The 17,085-nt window shown below is 40.8% G+C and overlaps 1 protein-coding gene across 1 annotated transcript; it reads right to left on the reverse strand.

Moving 5' to 3' along the window:
• Positions 1-4,378: 4,378 nt before the first annotated feature.
• acanb (aggrecan b) lies at positions 4,379-16,799 on the reverse strand. The gene is made up of 18 exons (XM_062420820.1): positions 16,730-16,799; positions 15,494-15,877; positions 14,791-14,965; positions 12,925-13,052; positions 11,926-12,219; positions 11,471-11,704; positions 10,715-10,889; positions 10,356-10,483; positions 9,938-10,231; positions 9,389-9,453; positions 9,137-9,168; positions 7,780-8,972; positions 7,512-7,616; positions 7,199-7,357; positions 6,365-6,447; positions 6,007-6,151; positions 5,359-5,541; positions 4,379-4,531 (listed from the first exon to the last, which is right to left on the reverse strand). The coding sequence occupies exons 1-18, from the start codon at positions 16,797-16,799 to the stop codon at positions 4,440-4,442; spliced, it is 3,939 nt and encodes a 1,312-aa protein (XP_062276804.1). The 3' UTR covers positions 4,379-4,439.
• Between the last annotated feature and the right edge of the window lie 286 nt (positions 16,800-17,085).

Consider the following 17,085-nt stretch of genomic DNA (forward strand, 5'->3'; position numbering starts at 1 on the left):
TTAAACTACCTTGTTTACACCCATAGTGGAAGAAGAGACAGTGTTTCATTACATACATGTACCTTTTCTTTGTTTTACGTATGTCTATGCATTTTTTTTGCATTATTTTCTACAAATCAATAAAAACACTACTGTTGATATGTTTTAATATGAGACACATTTGTCAGAAGAAATTGGATGATTTCGGAAAAAAGCGCAGTGCAGTTGAGCAGTGCAATATGGGGCTGAGAATGTCATATGAACAGCTGGTATAATAATGCCGCGTTCACAACATCTGATCCAACTATAAAGGAATCTCTGTCTGTCTGTCTGTCTGTATGTATGTGTGTCCTTCACGTATCTCAACAATGGTTCATCTGATCGACTTCAGACTTGGTCGGCGTATTTCTGGAGACCGAAGGAAGTGCAGTCTCGAATTTGGTTAAATTTGAATAAATAAGTGATGAGTGAGCTTTTCTGCTCTGCAGTAGGGGGGGAGCAGAGCTTCTGGGCTCTGGGACTGAATCTTGTGAACCCAGGCAGACATCAGACTTGTATAATCCTGCCTTGAGAAAGATGTGGAAGGAACATCTCTCTTTGTTTGATAAAGTTAAAAGTTAGGTTCCCAACTCACGTTAAAAACGAAAAAAAAAGAAAGAGAGGAGGCAAGTGAGCTGATAGCACAAGTAAGCGACAAGGAGACAGTGGTGGTGATGAAAGCCTGTGAATGACATAAATGGCTGGCTAATGAGTAGTCTGCAGTGTTTTCATGTCACCTTTTAGTATCAGCTCTGCTCGAGAAACGTTTTTTCATATGGTATGCACTAAAACGAGAAAAGTAGACACCACAGAAACAGCTTTTAAATCAAGAATGGACAGACTCTTAGACTACTTCCTTCAGGCAGTTCAAAACCACTATGTCTGTAGAGCCCAATATACTTTATTTTAGGATGCACATTTTCTCAAAAGTTCTCCATCATTTTATTTTTAAATGCCGTCTTCGTTATACTTGAAATGACAAAAGATTCACCATTACACTACTTAACATCTGTGTATAATAGAATATGAATTTCTTTGTTATTTTTTTATGCATTGAAGCAGCAATACTGGAGGCCGAGCAATTGGCCTTTTCTGAACAGGCACATTTTGAACAGGCGCTGCACTAGTACAGATGGGAAAGATACCCATGTTTACTGCATGTGAGCGTTCACATCATAGGGCAACAAAAAAGATGCTGTGTGATTACAAAGTCGGTCGAGTGGAGTAAAAACAAAGTATCAATGGTTCTTCGTCTAATGAATAACATGTTCAAAAACCTCTTTGATGCCTTTTATATGAGAAATATATACCAAATACTTTCTGTTAGTTGCTGTGGACCATAAACCACGACTGGTTATGTGTTCTCAAGTCGCTGATACAGTTTCACTTACTGTCCAAACAGGAATGCCAGGTTAGAGAGGTGTGATGGGTTATTGACCCATACAAAACAGCCACTGTATGTAAAGCGAACACGCGCCACTCTGTCTGGGTACGATGCACTTTTAGATGAGTGGGGTTGAACACGTTGCTACACCCTCCTGCGTCAGGGTGAAAACAGAAGTCCCAGTGATTATATGGCCAGTAGGTTTTATAAACACATCTTATAAACACCTGCTGGACAAACATGAGTGGAACACATGCACATCAGATCAATGCACATGCATGTACTGCGTGACTCAAACAAATCACATAGATGGATATACACATTCAACCACACGTGTACTTGTATACACACAGGGCTACTCTCCCAGTTAAACACACACACACCCACAGACACACACACACACACACACACACACACACACACACACACACACACACACACACACACACACACACACACACACACACACACACACACACACACACACACACACACACACACAGAGGAGATCTGTTTGTGGAGACTGCAGTGATGAAGGTAGTCGCTGTGGAGGCTGATCAAGGAGGTATTTACTGCGTGTTTTTTTTTCACAGTTGGGTTCCACAGGAAGGTAAAAACAAACTAAATGGCAGGTTTGTTCCTCTAGCTCACAGAGTTTTACCACAAATTTTGGGAAAGATGTTTCCAGAAAAGAACATAAAATCTCTGTGGGATTTTACGTAACTTACCAATGAATATCAATAGATGTTAACCCCGTCAGTTTTAGTTTTTTTGCACACAATAATTTCACAGAGACAGATGATTCCAAGTTTTATTTGGTACAGCATAGTACAGTATACTGCATGTTCACATCAGGATTCAGGATCTGAACAAAGTCACAACAGAGTTAAAGTCTGTGTGCAACATATTTTGGTTTATTTTCTAAATTATATTTCAGTTTGTAGAAGAATCAGTAAATCACAAACGCTGACCTTAAACCACACGTTTTTTTTTAGCTCACTGATTTTCTGTGAATATCCTCCACATAAAGTGTTGGATTCATGTTGAAATTTTAGCATATTATGCAGTGATAGATCTTGAAAAGTCCTGCACACATCAGGAGCATCCACATTTTCTTGTACAAGATGTACAAATCTTTGAGCAAGTAAGTTGTTTTGCTTCCTGGCTTCGTGGCTTCGTCAGGTCCACTTTCATATTCTGTGGTGTGTTTACTGACTTCTGTGTCCATGAGTGTGCCAGTTTGACTGTGTGTATGGGTGTTTGCTGTTTCAGTGTTTGTGAGATGTCGGATATGGACACAAGTATCCGCTCTCAGAGTTGAAACAATTCTTGACCTAAAAAGGTCATGGTCAACATTATATAACCTCCTCTTCCTCCTTAACATCCATTTCTTATCGCATTTTATCTCAAAAACTCATTTTTACTGCTTTCACAGCTTCTTTATCCCTTATATTTTTTGTCATTTCTCAAGTTTAAATAAGTACTTTTCTGATAAGACCTTGTCACATGAAACACAGCCAGAAACCTCCATAAAGATGTCTTGGATTGGCTTGGATTGAAAAATCCATTTGTGTCTTCTTCTGTTTAGCTGGATGTCTAATCAGTCATACCCATTAGATAGGTAACTCATAACTGCAATTTACCAGTTAACTTAACTAACAAATAAACAAATAGGCAACAAATAGGTTGATGATGAATTAATCAAACAATTTGATTGTTCGCTTTGTGTAAGTTATTGACAGATCCTGCTGTTCAGACAATTATTGTGAGAATATTCACAGTGAGAAACTGACCAAGCAAGCACTGAACATTAATCATGATCCTCCCACGAAGCAGTGCTGACAGAGGTCATAGATTGCTCTTGATAGGTCACTAATATAAACCACAACTGTTAAAACAGGGTGTATATTTTTTGCAACAGATAACCCAGTGAGGTGATGATTTGCACTGTCCTGGAGGCTAGTCCTGACAGAAAAGCCAACCAGTTCAGTATCAGGTTGTGGATGTCACTTGCTACTCACTGTGGTTTCTTTGTCACATGTCAGCTACAGATGAGGATTGTAAGGGTTTTTTGTTTTTGTGTTTACTGTTTAAGGTGCGCTGGATTAAAATGATTGGCACAGAAGTGACTGAAGACTCCCAAAAGTGCATGAGTGCTGACTATTTCAATCCAGGTCTGTTGCAGTGACTTTAATCACGTCTTAAACTTGGATTTCTATTCATCATCAAATGGAAGAGCACAATCATTTCAGTACATCTGATACTGTGGTGGTGTCACAGTACAGTGATTCTCCAATTTGAGGTTGTGACAAGATCATTTTGCGGGGGGCTTGACGGATGTATTGTGTAATGTGTTGTGCAAATGTATATCCCGGTTTTAACTCAGATTTGGGAACGTTTGTAAGCCTTTTCTGATAATGGTAATTCAAGGGGTCACAACCAAAAAGCTTGAGAATCACTGTCTTGGCATACCATGTAAGTTGGTTTCACCAGTCTGAAGCACACACACATAGTCCTTAGAGTCTAAGACCAAATAAAAAACACTAAGAACCACATATCTAGAAAAAAAAGCCTAGCAACAATCTATGTAACAATGTGTTTGACTTCAGAGAATCCAGCTGCAATCGAAAACACTTTTAATGGGCTGTTTTGCATTTTGTGTGTCACTATAAAGCCCCTTAAATCACTGTTTGATTAGTTTATCTTGTGTTTTCTTACTTAAGTGCAGTGCTGGCAACTGATAGAATTTTTAAACTTGTGCATTGAAATAATATTTTTTTCCCCAAATACTGGATCACAGCTATAAATTAGATGCTATAAATACATATTCTGAAAAACTGTCTTTAAAAGTTGCAGAGTGACACTCAAAGGTCCAAAATGTTAGTCAATTAGAGACCATCACTGTCTAAATGTGCTTTAGTGTTTGTATATACAGGGAAGGAGCGTTATCTTTTTGTCGGGCGTTGGCATCGGTGTTCATGCTTTCTTATAAAAGGGGTCCTTTTTGACTCTGTGTTGTATGTCCTTTCAGTCCTGCTCAGAGCAGCTTCCTCTGTTCCTGTTGGCTGCTGACCCCTTTACTTCTGCTTCTGAGGGATCTTTTGTGTAGCCTGTTACTGTTGGCGGTGGCTGAGGGAGAAAAGGTACGCATACTGATGACATCATGTAAACACGAGCTGCCAAAAGAGTTGCTCAATTACCCTGAGGTGAGTGGTGTGGCAAAAGGATCCATTTTAAAAGCTGCCATGGGCTCCTCACCAGTATAATGTTGAAAGCTCTGCAGGAGGTGTATTTCTAGTGTGTCAAAAATTACACTTGCCTCTCTAATACAGAGTTTCACAAGTTTAAATCTACTACTTGCATCTGCATCTTCCATTTATTCTGCATTCCTTTTATTACAAATAAGACACACTATTACAGATCATATTTAACTTGGATCCACCACTTCTATAATGAATAATACATAATCAGTATTGTATGAGGTGTTGCTTAAAACAAGGTAAAACTATTACACTTGCATGCTGTATTAAAGGTCCAATGTAGATAATTTAGTGGCATGTAGCATGGCAGAAAGGAAAAATATTATGCATACTGTAAGTATGTTTTAATTGGTATATAATCACCTGAAAATAAGAATCGTTGTGTTTTGTTACCTTAGAATGAGCCCTCTATATCTACGTAGGGAGTGATTCCCCTTCCGGCCATATTTCTATAGTAGGCCAGAACAGACAAACCAAACACTGGCTCTCAAGAGGGCCTTACATGTTTTTTTTGCCAGTTTTGTGGCCACCATAGATTCTCCTACAAACTTGAAAGGAGGGAGTGGGGGTTTTACTTTGTTGCAATCTGCAATCTTACCACTAGATGCCACTAAATTCTACATACTACTCATTTAAAATACAAACATTTTTACAGTACGGAAGAAAATACATATATCAGTATCTCTCAGCACTCACCCTCTATACATTCCACTTGTGGCTCCTCCCACTGTCCATTTGCCATACAGCGTATGACTGGCAGGTGGCGCTGTGTGAAGCCTGGGTCACACTGGTAGCGGACTATAGAGTTGACGGGGTAGTGCTCTCTACTGCCGCCCATCGGCCGGCTGTGCTCCACCTCAGGGGGTGCCCCACATGTGACTGATAGAGACAGACTTCAGTTAATACAAAAATAAACCACTGATAAATGTTTGCAACATTCAGTGGCTTATAGGCAATCTACAGAAAGTCTCTTGCCAGTCTCACATAACAGAAATACCCCAATTCTATCAAATGTATCAATCTAAACTTACCCTTAGACACTTGTGTGATGCATATTTAAAAAATCCACACAAGTCTCCTGATATTTATGTGTTGTGGCCTTTTCAACAATATTTTTGTAATGATTGATCGAGGCCCAAAGTTTCACAATGAGCTGATTTCACGATAGCCACATCCCTTTATGACTGACATAATTTCCAATCACGGAAAATCCATCCTTTTAGTAATCCAACTGCATGTTCTATCGTGTTCAGTAACCCAAGTAAATTTTACCTACAGAGCAAAGTAATGATCGCTAGACTCCTGACGAGAGATACATGTAGTACTCCAGCTGCATAAGCTTACCAGGTCCAGTCTTGCAGATGAAGGGAAGGTGATAGTTGCAGGGCACATCGTTCCACTGACCACCCTCATGCCAGATCATCACCACACAATCCTCTCCGGAGTCGAAGTAGTTATCTGGTTGGTTGGGCCTCCAGTTCACAAATGTCTTAGGAGGTTACAAAGATGATCAGCATAATAAAAAAAAAAGACAATATTTGAGTAATGGAGCAAAGTTAAATATCACTGAGCATCAACTGCATGATGAAAAAACTGAAAGGTTCATATGTAGAGACAAAGAAATGTAATACAGTTGAATTACTAGAACTAACAATAAACTATGATGAGTTCCTGAGCATATAGATGAATAGACTATGCTCACCAGAGGAGTGCCATCTGTCCAGTGGAACTCATTCTGAACATCTTTGTCATTGAGTCCTATCCACTGGTAGTCCTGACCATTAGCTGCAATGCAAAAAGATTTGACATTTGAGGCAAATTAACCATGTTGTTCCCATGAATTATGCTGGCCAAATTGATATTGACCCATAATAATCCTACAAAGTAAATCAGTGCAATGCTATGAATGTCACAATGTCGTGCTAAACGATATAACAGACATGGAGGTTCATGCTACCCCCTCCAGATTCTAGCCCACTGTTTGCAGGCCTCTGAGCAACAAGTAGAAGTCACTACTACAGTGATAATGACATGATCCCTCACCGGCTTCCCACCCTTGAACAGTGATCTAGCATTTATAGCCTTTAAAAGTTAGAAATTCTCCCCTTTTCTTACATATTATATCATATATTTTCACACACAGTATATTCTGTAAAGTGACTTCTGGTATGTTTTATACCAAGAAGAAACTACCACCACTTGAGAAAAATCCCAACTCCAATTGACTCCCATTCAAAAAAGGTAAACTTTTATTTCTAGAGAAAAGTTTATGTCAATATGGTGACCGTCTCAGTTGCAAAAATTGTGCATGATACCCAGTAAGCTAGCATTTACAGTAGACGGGCTGGTTTCATCCTGCATTTCTTATCTGGAAGGTCCTGGCTCCAAACTAACCATAAGCAGCAACTCAGAGTTTCAAACCAGCTTCAGTCACGCCTGGCTACGTCCATCTTCATAAAGTCAATGGTTTATACATGCAAAACACACAGATAGACATATACTGTATACTTTCTTGCACACACATACAGCTACTCACAGTTCACAAACTGCTGCTCCTCCTGGGAGCTGATGCTGACCAGGTGAGCGTTTAGCTCCTGGCAGCGCTGCTCAGCCTCAGACCAGGTGTGTCGTTCCGCAAAGTGGAGGTAACAGCTGCCCTTGAACTCCAACCAGCCCTCTGCACAGCCCTGTACAGCTGCACACACAAACACACACATTAAAACACAGATTTGACTGTCCTATGCACATATACATATTTTAAAATCAGATAAAAGATGGGATTCCTGTATTGGTATCAAGCTTTTTCTAGCTCTTCAGGTACTGTGCCATGTGTTGTATTGGTGACTCACGTGTTGAGCAGTCTTCACCAGAGAAACCATTAGGACACTGACACACAGCAAGCTCTCCCTGCACAGAGCAGGATCCTGAACCACAGGGATTTGGATCACAGGGGTCTGCAGAGGTTGACAGAAAAGAAAGAGGCTATTTTGTTTGCTTGCTTGTTTGTGTATATAGTGGTGATAAGGACGATTGCTAGGATACTTTGGTGAACAAACAAGTGTATTTCCCAAATTGTTGAACATTACAGAATTACAGCAAATGCCTAAAACCACATACCTTCTACTGCTTCAGGTTCCTCCAAAACAGCAGGGGTTGATAATGACACTGATGGTGCTGTGGTTGGGCTGCCGGTGGCTGCATCCGGAGTCACAACATAAACTGTTGGTCCTGCACGGCTTTCCTGTTCCTCCTCTTCATGTCCTGATTGAGCAAGATTAGCAACGTACTCTGGATAAGCCATTGTGGATCCAGGCTGTAGGGCTATGGAAAGCTCCTCAGTGGATGGTTTTTCATGATGGGCTCCACTGCCTGAGACATGCAAGCTTTGGTCCAAAGTGCCACTGAATTCATAGTGGAACCCTGACCCACTCCCTTGCCCGCTAATCTCTACTACCCCCCGGCCCTGCTCAGGAACACGTGTTGGTTGCTGCATGGTTACCTCCATCATGCCATCGTCTGTTAAGTAGATGACATCACCACGATGCTGGGAAGAGTCTCCAGAGGCAGAGCCGCTGCCTGATGCACCAGATGGAAAACCACTTGGAAATCCACTGGGGTACCCTGATCCAGAGGGACGATACGCTTCCTGCTCAGATGACTGGACTGTAAGGTCAACACCACTGTGATCGATGAATGATATGCCAGAGAATCCACTGGTGCCTGACCCAGACATACTTCCTGATCCGGACATACTTCCTGATCCGGACATACTTCCTGATCCGGACATAATTCCTGATCCGAACATACTTCCTGATCCGGACATAATTCCTGATCCGGACATACCTGATGTCAGGAAGCCTCCACTGCCTAACTCCTGTTCAGTGAATGTTTGGTGGGTCAACACCTCTTCAATCTTCTCATCCACTATGGTGATCAATGACTCTCCACCACTACCACTAATACCACCACTAGCACTGGTAAAACCTGATCCTGATTGATCGAAGCCTGAGTGTTGTCTGTCAAATCCCTCCCCAGATCCAGAGGCAGATGCACTACCGGGTTCTCCAGATGTGAAGGTGACAGCACTACCACCTTCTGCCTCCTGTGGACCTCCAGAGGCAGACTGGTCTCCAGAGGAGATGTCAGTGCGACCGCTGAAGACGACTTCCCGTCCTGAGCCAGAGACGTCACCACTTGCGCCTGAGGTGCTGGACTCCCCTGAGATTTCCCCGCTGGCTGAATGATCAGCTGAACCAGAGCCTGATGCATCAACATGGACTGGAGGTAAAATGGGTGTCACTGGGGGAAACATGAAGAATTCATTAGCTACTATCCTTTTTATTAAATCCTGTTTAAGAATATTCTGTTGAGCATAATTAATTTGAGTTTAGCTGGATTTATTTTAATTATTGCGGCCACATTTACAGAGACTAACTGCAGTTGTCTCCAGTTCTTACCAGTAGGAACAACTTGCTGAGTTGTGATGGTTGTCTTGTTGATGATCTCCTCTATGTCAGTAATATTTAGGCTGGTTTCGGTTTCATTGTACTCTACAACAGTTTCAACTAAAAACAAACAAAACAGAATACCGGATTAGAGCATCGTAAAACATCCAACAAGCCTATTAACATTTATGTGAAATATTCATGCGAGAGAGAGCATTTCATACAACTGTCTTACTAGTGGGAGCAAAGTGATCAACTGTGACTGTTGTCTTGTTGATAACATCCACCACCACCATCGTCAAGTTCATACTGGTCTCATTTTCAACATGGGTGATTGGGAGTTCAGCTGAAAAACAAAGAGTAGATAGATTAGTACAGATATATTTCAGATATAGTATAATTTGGATATAAATAGTATTTGATTCCTAACATACAATGCTGTGCATATGTCAATACTAGTACTGCTACTTATAAATAGTTATATCAATAAAATACCAATGCATATCATCATTGTTATGGTGAACCAATATTGTTGGAAAGTGTTTATGTTCTACGATATCTAGACAATTACTGTATATTACTAAATGCAACAATATAGGGGAACATTCATTCCTGGTTTGGTTTGGTCTGCTAGTGTGTTTCTGCTTTCACTGCAATGTATCCTCAAAGTGTCCTGGACCAACACACTGAAGTATTACTAATTCTCTTAAAGTCAGTAAATATATTTTAATTTTGCAGACTGGCAGCCCTCAAATAGAAACTGACATTTATTCTAACTTTAGTAGCCAAAAATTATGTAAGATGACTTCAGTTACACAAAGTTTTCCTACCTTTGAAACAATAGGCATCGTAGCGTGAGTGCTCATCAGGGAAGCCGGTTTGGTTGGGGTAGGCGTAGATGATGTTGACCCCCACCTGGCCACCACCACAGTGGGCCCTGGGATTTGTGATGGGGTAGCGGACACTGCGGTCCATCAGCCAGCCTGGACGGCACTTATCAAATCCTTTATTCCAGGCGGCGTACAGATGCCCGGGGGTGGCAAGGGTGGTGTTGAGTTTGTGGCAGTGCTGCACAGCCTCCTCATAGGAGAAGCTGTCATAGTCGCTGGTGAAGAAGACCTCACCTTAGAGAGAGAGAGAGCAGCATTCAGAAAAGAGAGACAGATAGATATTAAAAAAAATACATTTAGTATTGTATCGTATCATAAATAAATTGCTTCAGGCTGTGAGTTGCTTCATGCCCCTCACCTTCCAGACGTTCTACGTAACAAAACACATCATAGAGTTCGTTGGCTGGCCTCAAGCCATAGGATCTGACCCCTGGAATGTGTGGCAGATTACCAGCACAGTTATCTCTGGGTGACACGATGGGATACCTGAGCATGAAAGAGGATGTTGGTGCAGAATATTATTACTCTGCTTTGCTAAAATACACCTCCTTGAATTGGCTTCTTTACCTTTTGCCTATAAGAACAAATTTAGACAACTGTGCAGAAAAAGGAGTTAAGATAAGTTCGAAATTATTAAAAGCTTATCTGGTTTTTGACCAGCTTAGTATACAGTATGTGTAACACTCATATATAGTGGTCTATGTGCCTCCAGCTCACCTGACAGTCTGGTCGCGGAGCCAGCCAGCATCACATTGGTGCAGACCTTTCTCAAAGGCTGCCTGTAGCTGCTGGGGGCTAGCGACGGCCGCTCCGATACTCTGACAGGCTTTGTGAGCCTCCAAGAAGGACAGTGTGTACCGGCCTGTAATGGGTCGGTAGTGGAACACCACACCTGTAGTGAAGAGGGAGGTGGGAAAAGACCAGGAAGCAAGGAAGAAAGTGTGTAATTTGATAACTTTTCTTCACAGTTTTACTTTGTCTAGACTTAGTTGCATTCCTCATTGCTTTTTCATTCATAGCTTTTAGTCTTTTATTGACTACATTGTGGTTAGTAATGTTTTGGTTTGCCAATGACAACAATGACTAAGTGAATGGGGCTTTTAACCCGCAGGTATGCATGAGACAAGTCGGTGGAAGTGGTTTGTTTAGCAGTAAATTGTAATAAAAATAGCACAAAGCATGAGAGTAGATACCTTAGAGAGACTGAAATTCTTGAATACTTGAATATTTTTACAGACATTTTGATATATTTTTGGGTTAGGGAAACAAAGTCTCGCCTCAGCAGAGGTGTTCAACTACAGACTGGATAATGACAGCGTTGCTTCTTATTTTAAGGGCCACCTCCTACAAAGTCTACTCGAGACCAAATAGTATAAATCACAACAACTCAACATGGGTGTCCAAAGGCTTCTGCAAAAGAGGTTAAAGCATGCGGACAATGAAATATGGTCCAATGGGTGTTTATAGTCGTACCTGTAGGACCCATGGCAGCATCTGTGAGATCCAGTCCAGGAGTCACTTTAATGAATGTGTCCACCACACTGGGTGGGATGGGCAGTGGGGAGAGGGTGCCCACCTCTCCACGCTTGATCTCCTCACCTCCAGGTCGGGGGGTGAGGCCTGGATAAAGCCCAGGGGCGGGTGTCATGCGGATGATGTCTGGGAAGGGGGTGGTCCTCCCAGGCACTGCACCCTCATCCTCACCAGCTGTTTGTGACACAAGATTGCATCAGGCTTGATTTAAAGTTCTCTGGGTGGCTTGATAAGACTGAGATTGTTAAGGTGTTATTAATCAGCAAATTGATTAGTTGATATGATTACTTCTAATTAGACCTCTTACATCATTCAGTTATATCTGAAAAGGATCTTACCACAAAATAAGCTGCCACAATGCAGTGTTGATAACAAACTGTCTCAGAAGGACTTACCACTGAAGCAGATGGCGTCGTAGCGGGTGTCTGGGTAGGGGTATCCTGTCTGGTTGGGGAACAGGTAGACGGTTCTCACTCCCAGAAGCCCTCCTCCACACTGAGGCCTGGCGATGTTAATGGGGTAACGTACGCTCCTGTCTGCCAGCCAGCCCGCGTTACACACATCCATGCCAGACTTCCAGGCCAAGTAAAGCTCTCCGGTGGTGGCGAGCCGAGCACCGAGTTTACCACACTGATCTCCGGCTTCGTAGAAGGTAAACTTCTCTATAGACATAGAGTAGAAGACTCTGCCTGGGAGGAGAGAGGAGGAAGCAAGGGGACGAACACAGTCAGTGCAATGCTTCTCTACTGTGTTTGAATATACTGCATTGACATGACAGTATACAGTTGAGTTTTCAGCAAAAAAGTTTGATGTAACTACAGCAGTGGCAAATCCAAACAGGGTATTAGTTCCCTCATTGGGTACGTCTGCAGTTGCCAGCAGGTACATGGCAAGATTATGAAGTAGTACGTTTTCAAATGAGAAATTATACTGTAATCTGATAACAACCATACATGGATTACTAATTGATGTAATGCAGATTTTTAATAAATTTATTGTCACAATAGCCGGTAGGCTACCAGCTACAATAGGCTGAATGTATGGTACACACTGTGTATGAAATCTAGTTAGCAAGCTAGAAAAGATGTTGAAGTTTTGTTAAAAGTAGTGGATGGATAGTTTTTTTTAAATGAGCTAGGAGAGGATATATGTACATTTAAAATAATTGTCCAAAAGCAACAGATAAACAGGTAAAATAGTTTCCTAAATGTAATGCATAAACAGTAAGTTAAAATAAATAAATACAATTAATGGATGAACAGGTGAAATAAACAGCTAAGTAATGGATGAACTCCACAATCAAACTTACCTTAAAACTAACCATTACATTTTATGAAAACAAAAGGTATGTAAAAGGAGAGATAAGAAAGCTGAGATGAGACCGATGAGAGTACCTGACATTTTCTCAGCAAAACAGTACACGTCGTAGGTTTCGTTAACGTCTCTCACGCCATAGGTTCTCACTCCAGGAAAGGTCTCCTTGTCTCCAAAGCAACGTTCACGTGGTTCATGGATGGGGTACCTGGAGGGGATGAAAGAGGTAGTAGTTAATAGCTGGACATCAGTTCTCTTACAGTTTGATTTTGTTTTATTTCCATGGAAATGGAAATTATATTAATCTGTTTTAATATTTGCAACTTAAACTTAAAACAGATGGCACTGGATGGTATTTTGTTGGATTGTTGGTTTTGGAAAGGTTCAGAAATTGTTGGATGCCACAAATTCGACTTTGTGAAGGTGTGTGTGTGTGTGTGTGTGTGTGTGTGTGTGTGTGTGTGTGTGTGTGTGTGTGTGTTGGACTCTGTTTGGACATCTGACAAAGCACTTCTGCTGGAGTAAGTCAGCACCTTTACTTTAGCACTATTGCTACAGCACCAATATGAACTTTGTACTTTATTCTCAAATTCACATCCCTGAAATATTAAGTAAATGTTCATCATATTTAAGCATAAATAATATTTATTTAAACTAATTAATTAAAGTCTACTTCATTTTTTCACAGACAGGAACATCACTGTTATGAAATAATTAAGTAAATCTTATCATTAAGAGAGTAGATTTTATAATACTTTTTTATGACTGGAAATATGCTTGGAAATTGACTGGAAAGAAATCATGTACTCATCCCGGTTCAAAAGTCACCCTGATCATATTCTGGTTTCGAGTATTAAGTACATCTTACTAGTCAGTATCAAGTGTAAGTATCTAAGGTCAGCTAAGGATCTACGGTTGCTATGGTTGCTACGGCTATTTGAGAATCTGCATGGAAACAATTCTCAAAAATGCCCCAGAATTTGGCTTCTGACAAGGTCCCGAACAATTGCAAACTGTGAGAAAACCGTAACTCCTGTCCAAAAACCGAAAACACTGTGAGAGACACAGAAGTCGGTAGATTCTGACAGTATTTATTTTATTCAGATATTCCTTAAAATGAGTGAGTAAGCTCAGTGCAAAAACATAGTGAGATTCTTTTGAAAAAAAAAAGATGATTACATAAGGGTCAATGGGGAGCGAGACAGGTATTCCCGCAGTCTCGGACCCCCCGTTTAAATTTTGTGCAGACCCCGCCTGTCAACGTCACATTTTATGAATCCCGACACCTATGTCTACATTTTGACAAAAAATTATTTGTCTCCTTTTTACGGTTTGGCCGTGAGCTCGAGTTAAAAATAAAAATTGCGTTTATTTTTTACTGCTTCTCGCACTCAAGCTAACTGACGCTTCCGCTTTAACTTTGAAGAAAAAGTGATTTCCACTCCTCGTTTGACTGCTCATAGTTTGAAAAGTTTACATGTTATGTAAAAACAGCAACACTTGAAGTATAGAACAACTTTATTAATAAACCAATACGTGTTTACTTGTGGCCTTCATTGGGAACATCATAAAACGTAATGTGTGTAAAAAGGTCATGTGTTTTATGATGACCACCATGAAGGCTTCGCCCCGAGGCACTCTCTCTACATCTTTACTGCTGTAGAGGGAGTGCCTCGGAGCTTAGCACCCGTGGCACTAATTATTTACAGCAAAGAAGGTTATATATTTAATCCTGCCGGCCTTTCTGTTTGGTGTTTTCAGTTTGTCTGTTTGAGTCTCCTCTGGGTGTTTTCCACAGTCCAAAAACATAAAGCGTAGGTGAACTGGAAGCTTTAAATTGCTTGTAGGATTGAGTTTGAATGTGTTTGATCTGTGTGACTTTGTGACAGACTGCCCTTACCAGCAATCTTGAATAAAATAACCATGAATGAATGGATGAATACTACCTGACAGTCTGATCCGACAGCCATCCAGCATCACACTGGTGGTATCCATCATCGTAGGCGGCCTGAAGTTGGGCTGGGGTGGCGATGGTGGCACTGTTCTGAATGCAAGCAGCCTTTGCCTTCTCAAACGTCAAGGTGTAGCGGGTGGAGATGGCTCGGTAGTGGAACACAATACCTGTGAGTTATAGAAAATGAGCTGAATAACTATGATGGAATACCTTTTATCTCTTAATGCCAATTCAATTTTTTTTTTTCTAACAGCAGTATTGCTTGAATTTCACCACAAATCCCAAAAATCACAAGACAGTGGACATGATAAGACAGTAATGTCATAATGATGGAAAGGTCAGCCAACTGAATTACTGCTGCAGGATTTTCAAAGGTCTTTTTATACATATTTTTTGACACAGATTTCCTCCAGACCTCCTACAACTTGAACACTTAACTCTGAACATTCGGTATTACATCCTGGGCTCTACGTGTGCATTGAAAGAATTGTCTTTGAGGAAAGTATACAATGAAGTAAAATGGTAGGCAGTGTTTTGGCAACTTTGAACCCATGTTGTTAACTTTTAGCTTGAGAAAACCTTTTGAATAGAGTCATAACTGTCTGTTCGGTGTTTGGACGAACTATGTTGGAACTTGACTTTCATTTTGTAGTGGCCCAAATCAAAAGAGATTTTTTAATGTTTCTGTGGCATACCCTGAACCTGGACCTCCACAGAGTCGTAGTTATCCTCAATGCCATGCGTCACCTCGCAGCGGTAGGTGCCAGAATCTTTGGACCTCAGCTCTGTAATCTCCAGGGTGGCATCGGTGGGCACGAGTGGGTAGTTGACCATTGTCACTCTGTCTAAATACTCTATCTCCACATTAACTTTTCCCTCTGATGCCACCAGTATCGTGGTGACTTTCTCCTTGGTGACGTAGGACCATTTGATACGATGGGAGAGCGGAGCGACAGTTGGGGCACCGGGGTCGTTGACAGTGTTGTCCTGGAAGTAGCATGGCACCACTACCTTCCCGCCCATCAGAGGACGGAGAGGCACCTCCATTGGGATGCTGACACGCAATGTGCCATCCATCTCTGGGGTGAAGAGAGATCAAGGTTCATTTTTCAAAGTATTTATTTTTAATGAGGGTTCAAACTTATAGTGTATGTAGTGCAGATTTACAGAGTGGTTTGGAAAAATAAATTTGTTTTATAATCATTTATAAAATTAAGACTGTGGCACAGTCGTTTAATGTTGTTTTTAATCTTTAAAACAGACTTCAAGGACTTCCACAATGTCCGTGGTTAGGACCACTTAAACAATAAACTAACAAAAGGCACATAGGAAGAAAATGAGCTCTAGAGGTGAGACAAGAACTACGAAAAAGACAGAATTTGCCTCAAAATCTGAAAGATTACACAAGAGAGAATGACAGGACTGATAAGCACTTTATTTCTCAGAAGATGACATGTAAAGGAACAGTTTTGGTAAAGTAAGATGAAAAGATTACCACCTTTCTCAAGTCTGTCTGTTAAATATGGAGCTACAGCTAACAGTCAATATATGCTTAGTTTTGCATAAAGATTCGAAATTGGGGTAAAAAGCTGTCCTGGTAACCTCAAAATGTCACTTATCATTGTGGTCACAAGTCACTGCACCAGGCCAAGAACTGTACTCACACAACCCCTATAGATTAACTAAATAAGATGTGTTAATAAGTGAGTTTTAGAGGTTTTGATAGTTGTTTTTTCAGATTTCTTTACCATGGACAGAGCCAGGTTAGCTGATTCCCACTGTTTCCATTCTTTATCTCACATTTACTATATAGACTTCAGAGTGGTATCAATTTGCTCATCTAACTCTCAGCAAGAAAGTAAATAAGTGTATTTCGCACAATGTCAACATTTAAGAAAACTAAAATACATTTTCCGTCAGTGCACACTTACCGTCATGTTCTTCAAATGGCGTTGCCGAGATGAGGGGCAAGAGCACACACAGCAGAAGCAGGGGGGTCATTGTTACCTGAAAAAATATTTAAAATATGGACACTGGAATCAAGTTTGTGTTGATAAAATAATTAAAATTTTGAATGATAATTATTTTTATTATGTTTTTTTTTTTTTCTTGACGGAAATGGGCTTCCATACGGGTCTGCTAAGATCAACATTAAGCAGATTGAGTGTATTCAATTGTTGGTGTGTAAAACTATGCAAATTTTCTAAGGTTTCTTTGTGAAGTAAGTGCTGAATGAATGAATTGTTTTCAACATATTCCTACCTCTGTATGCCACTGTGTTTTTCCC

This window comes from Scomber scombrus, chromosome 6 (assembly GCF_963691925.1).
Source record: "Scomber scombrus chromosome 6, fScoSco1.1, whole genome shotgun sequence".
In the NCBI taxonomy this organism is placed as follows: Eukaryota; Metazoa; Chordata; class Actinopteri; order Scombriformes; family Scombridae; genus Scomber; species Scomber scombrus.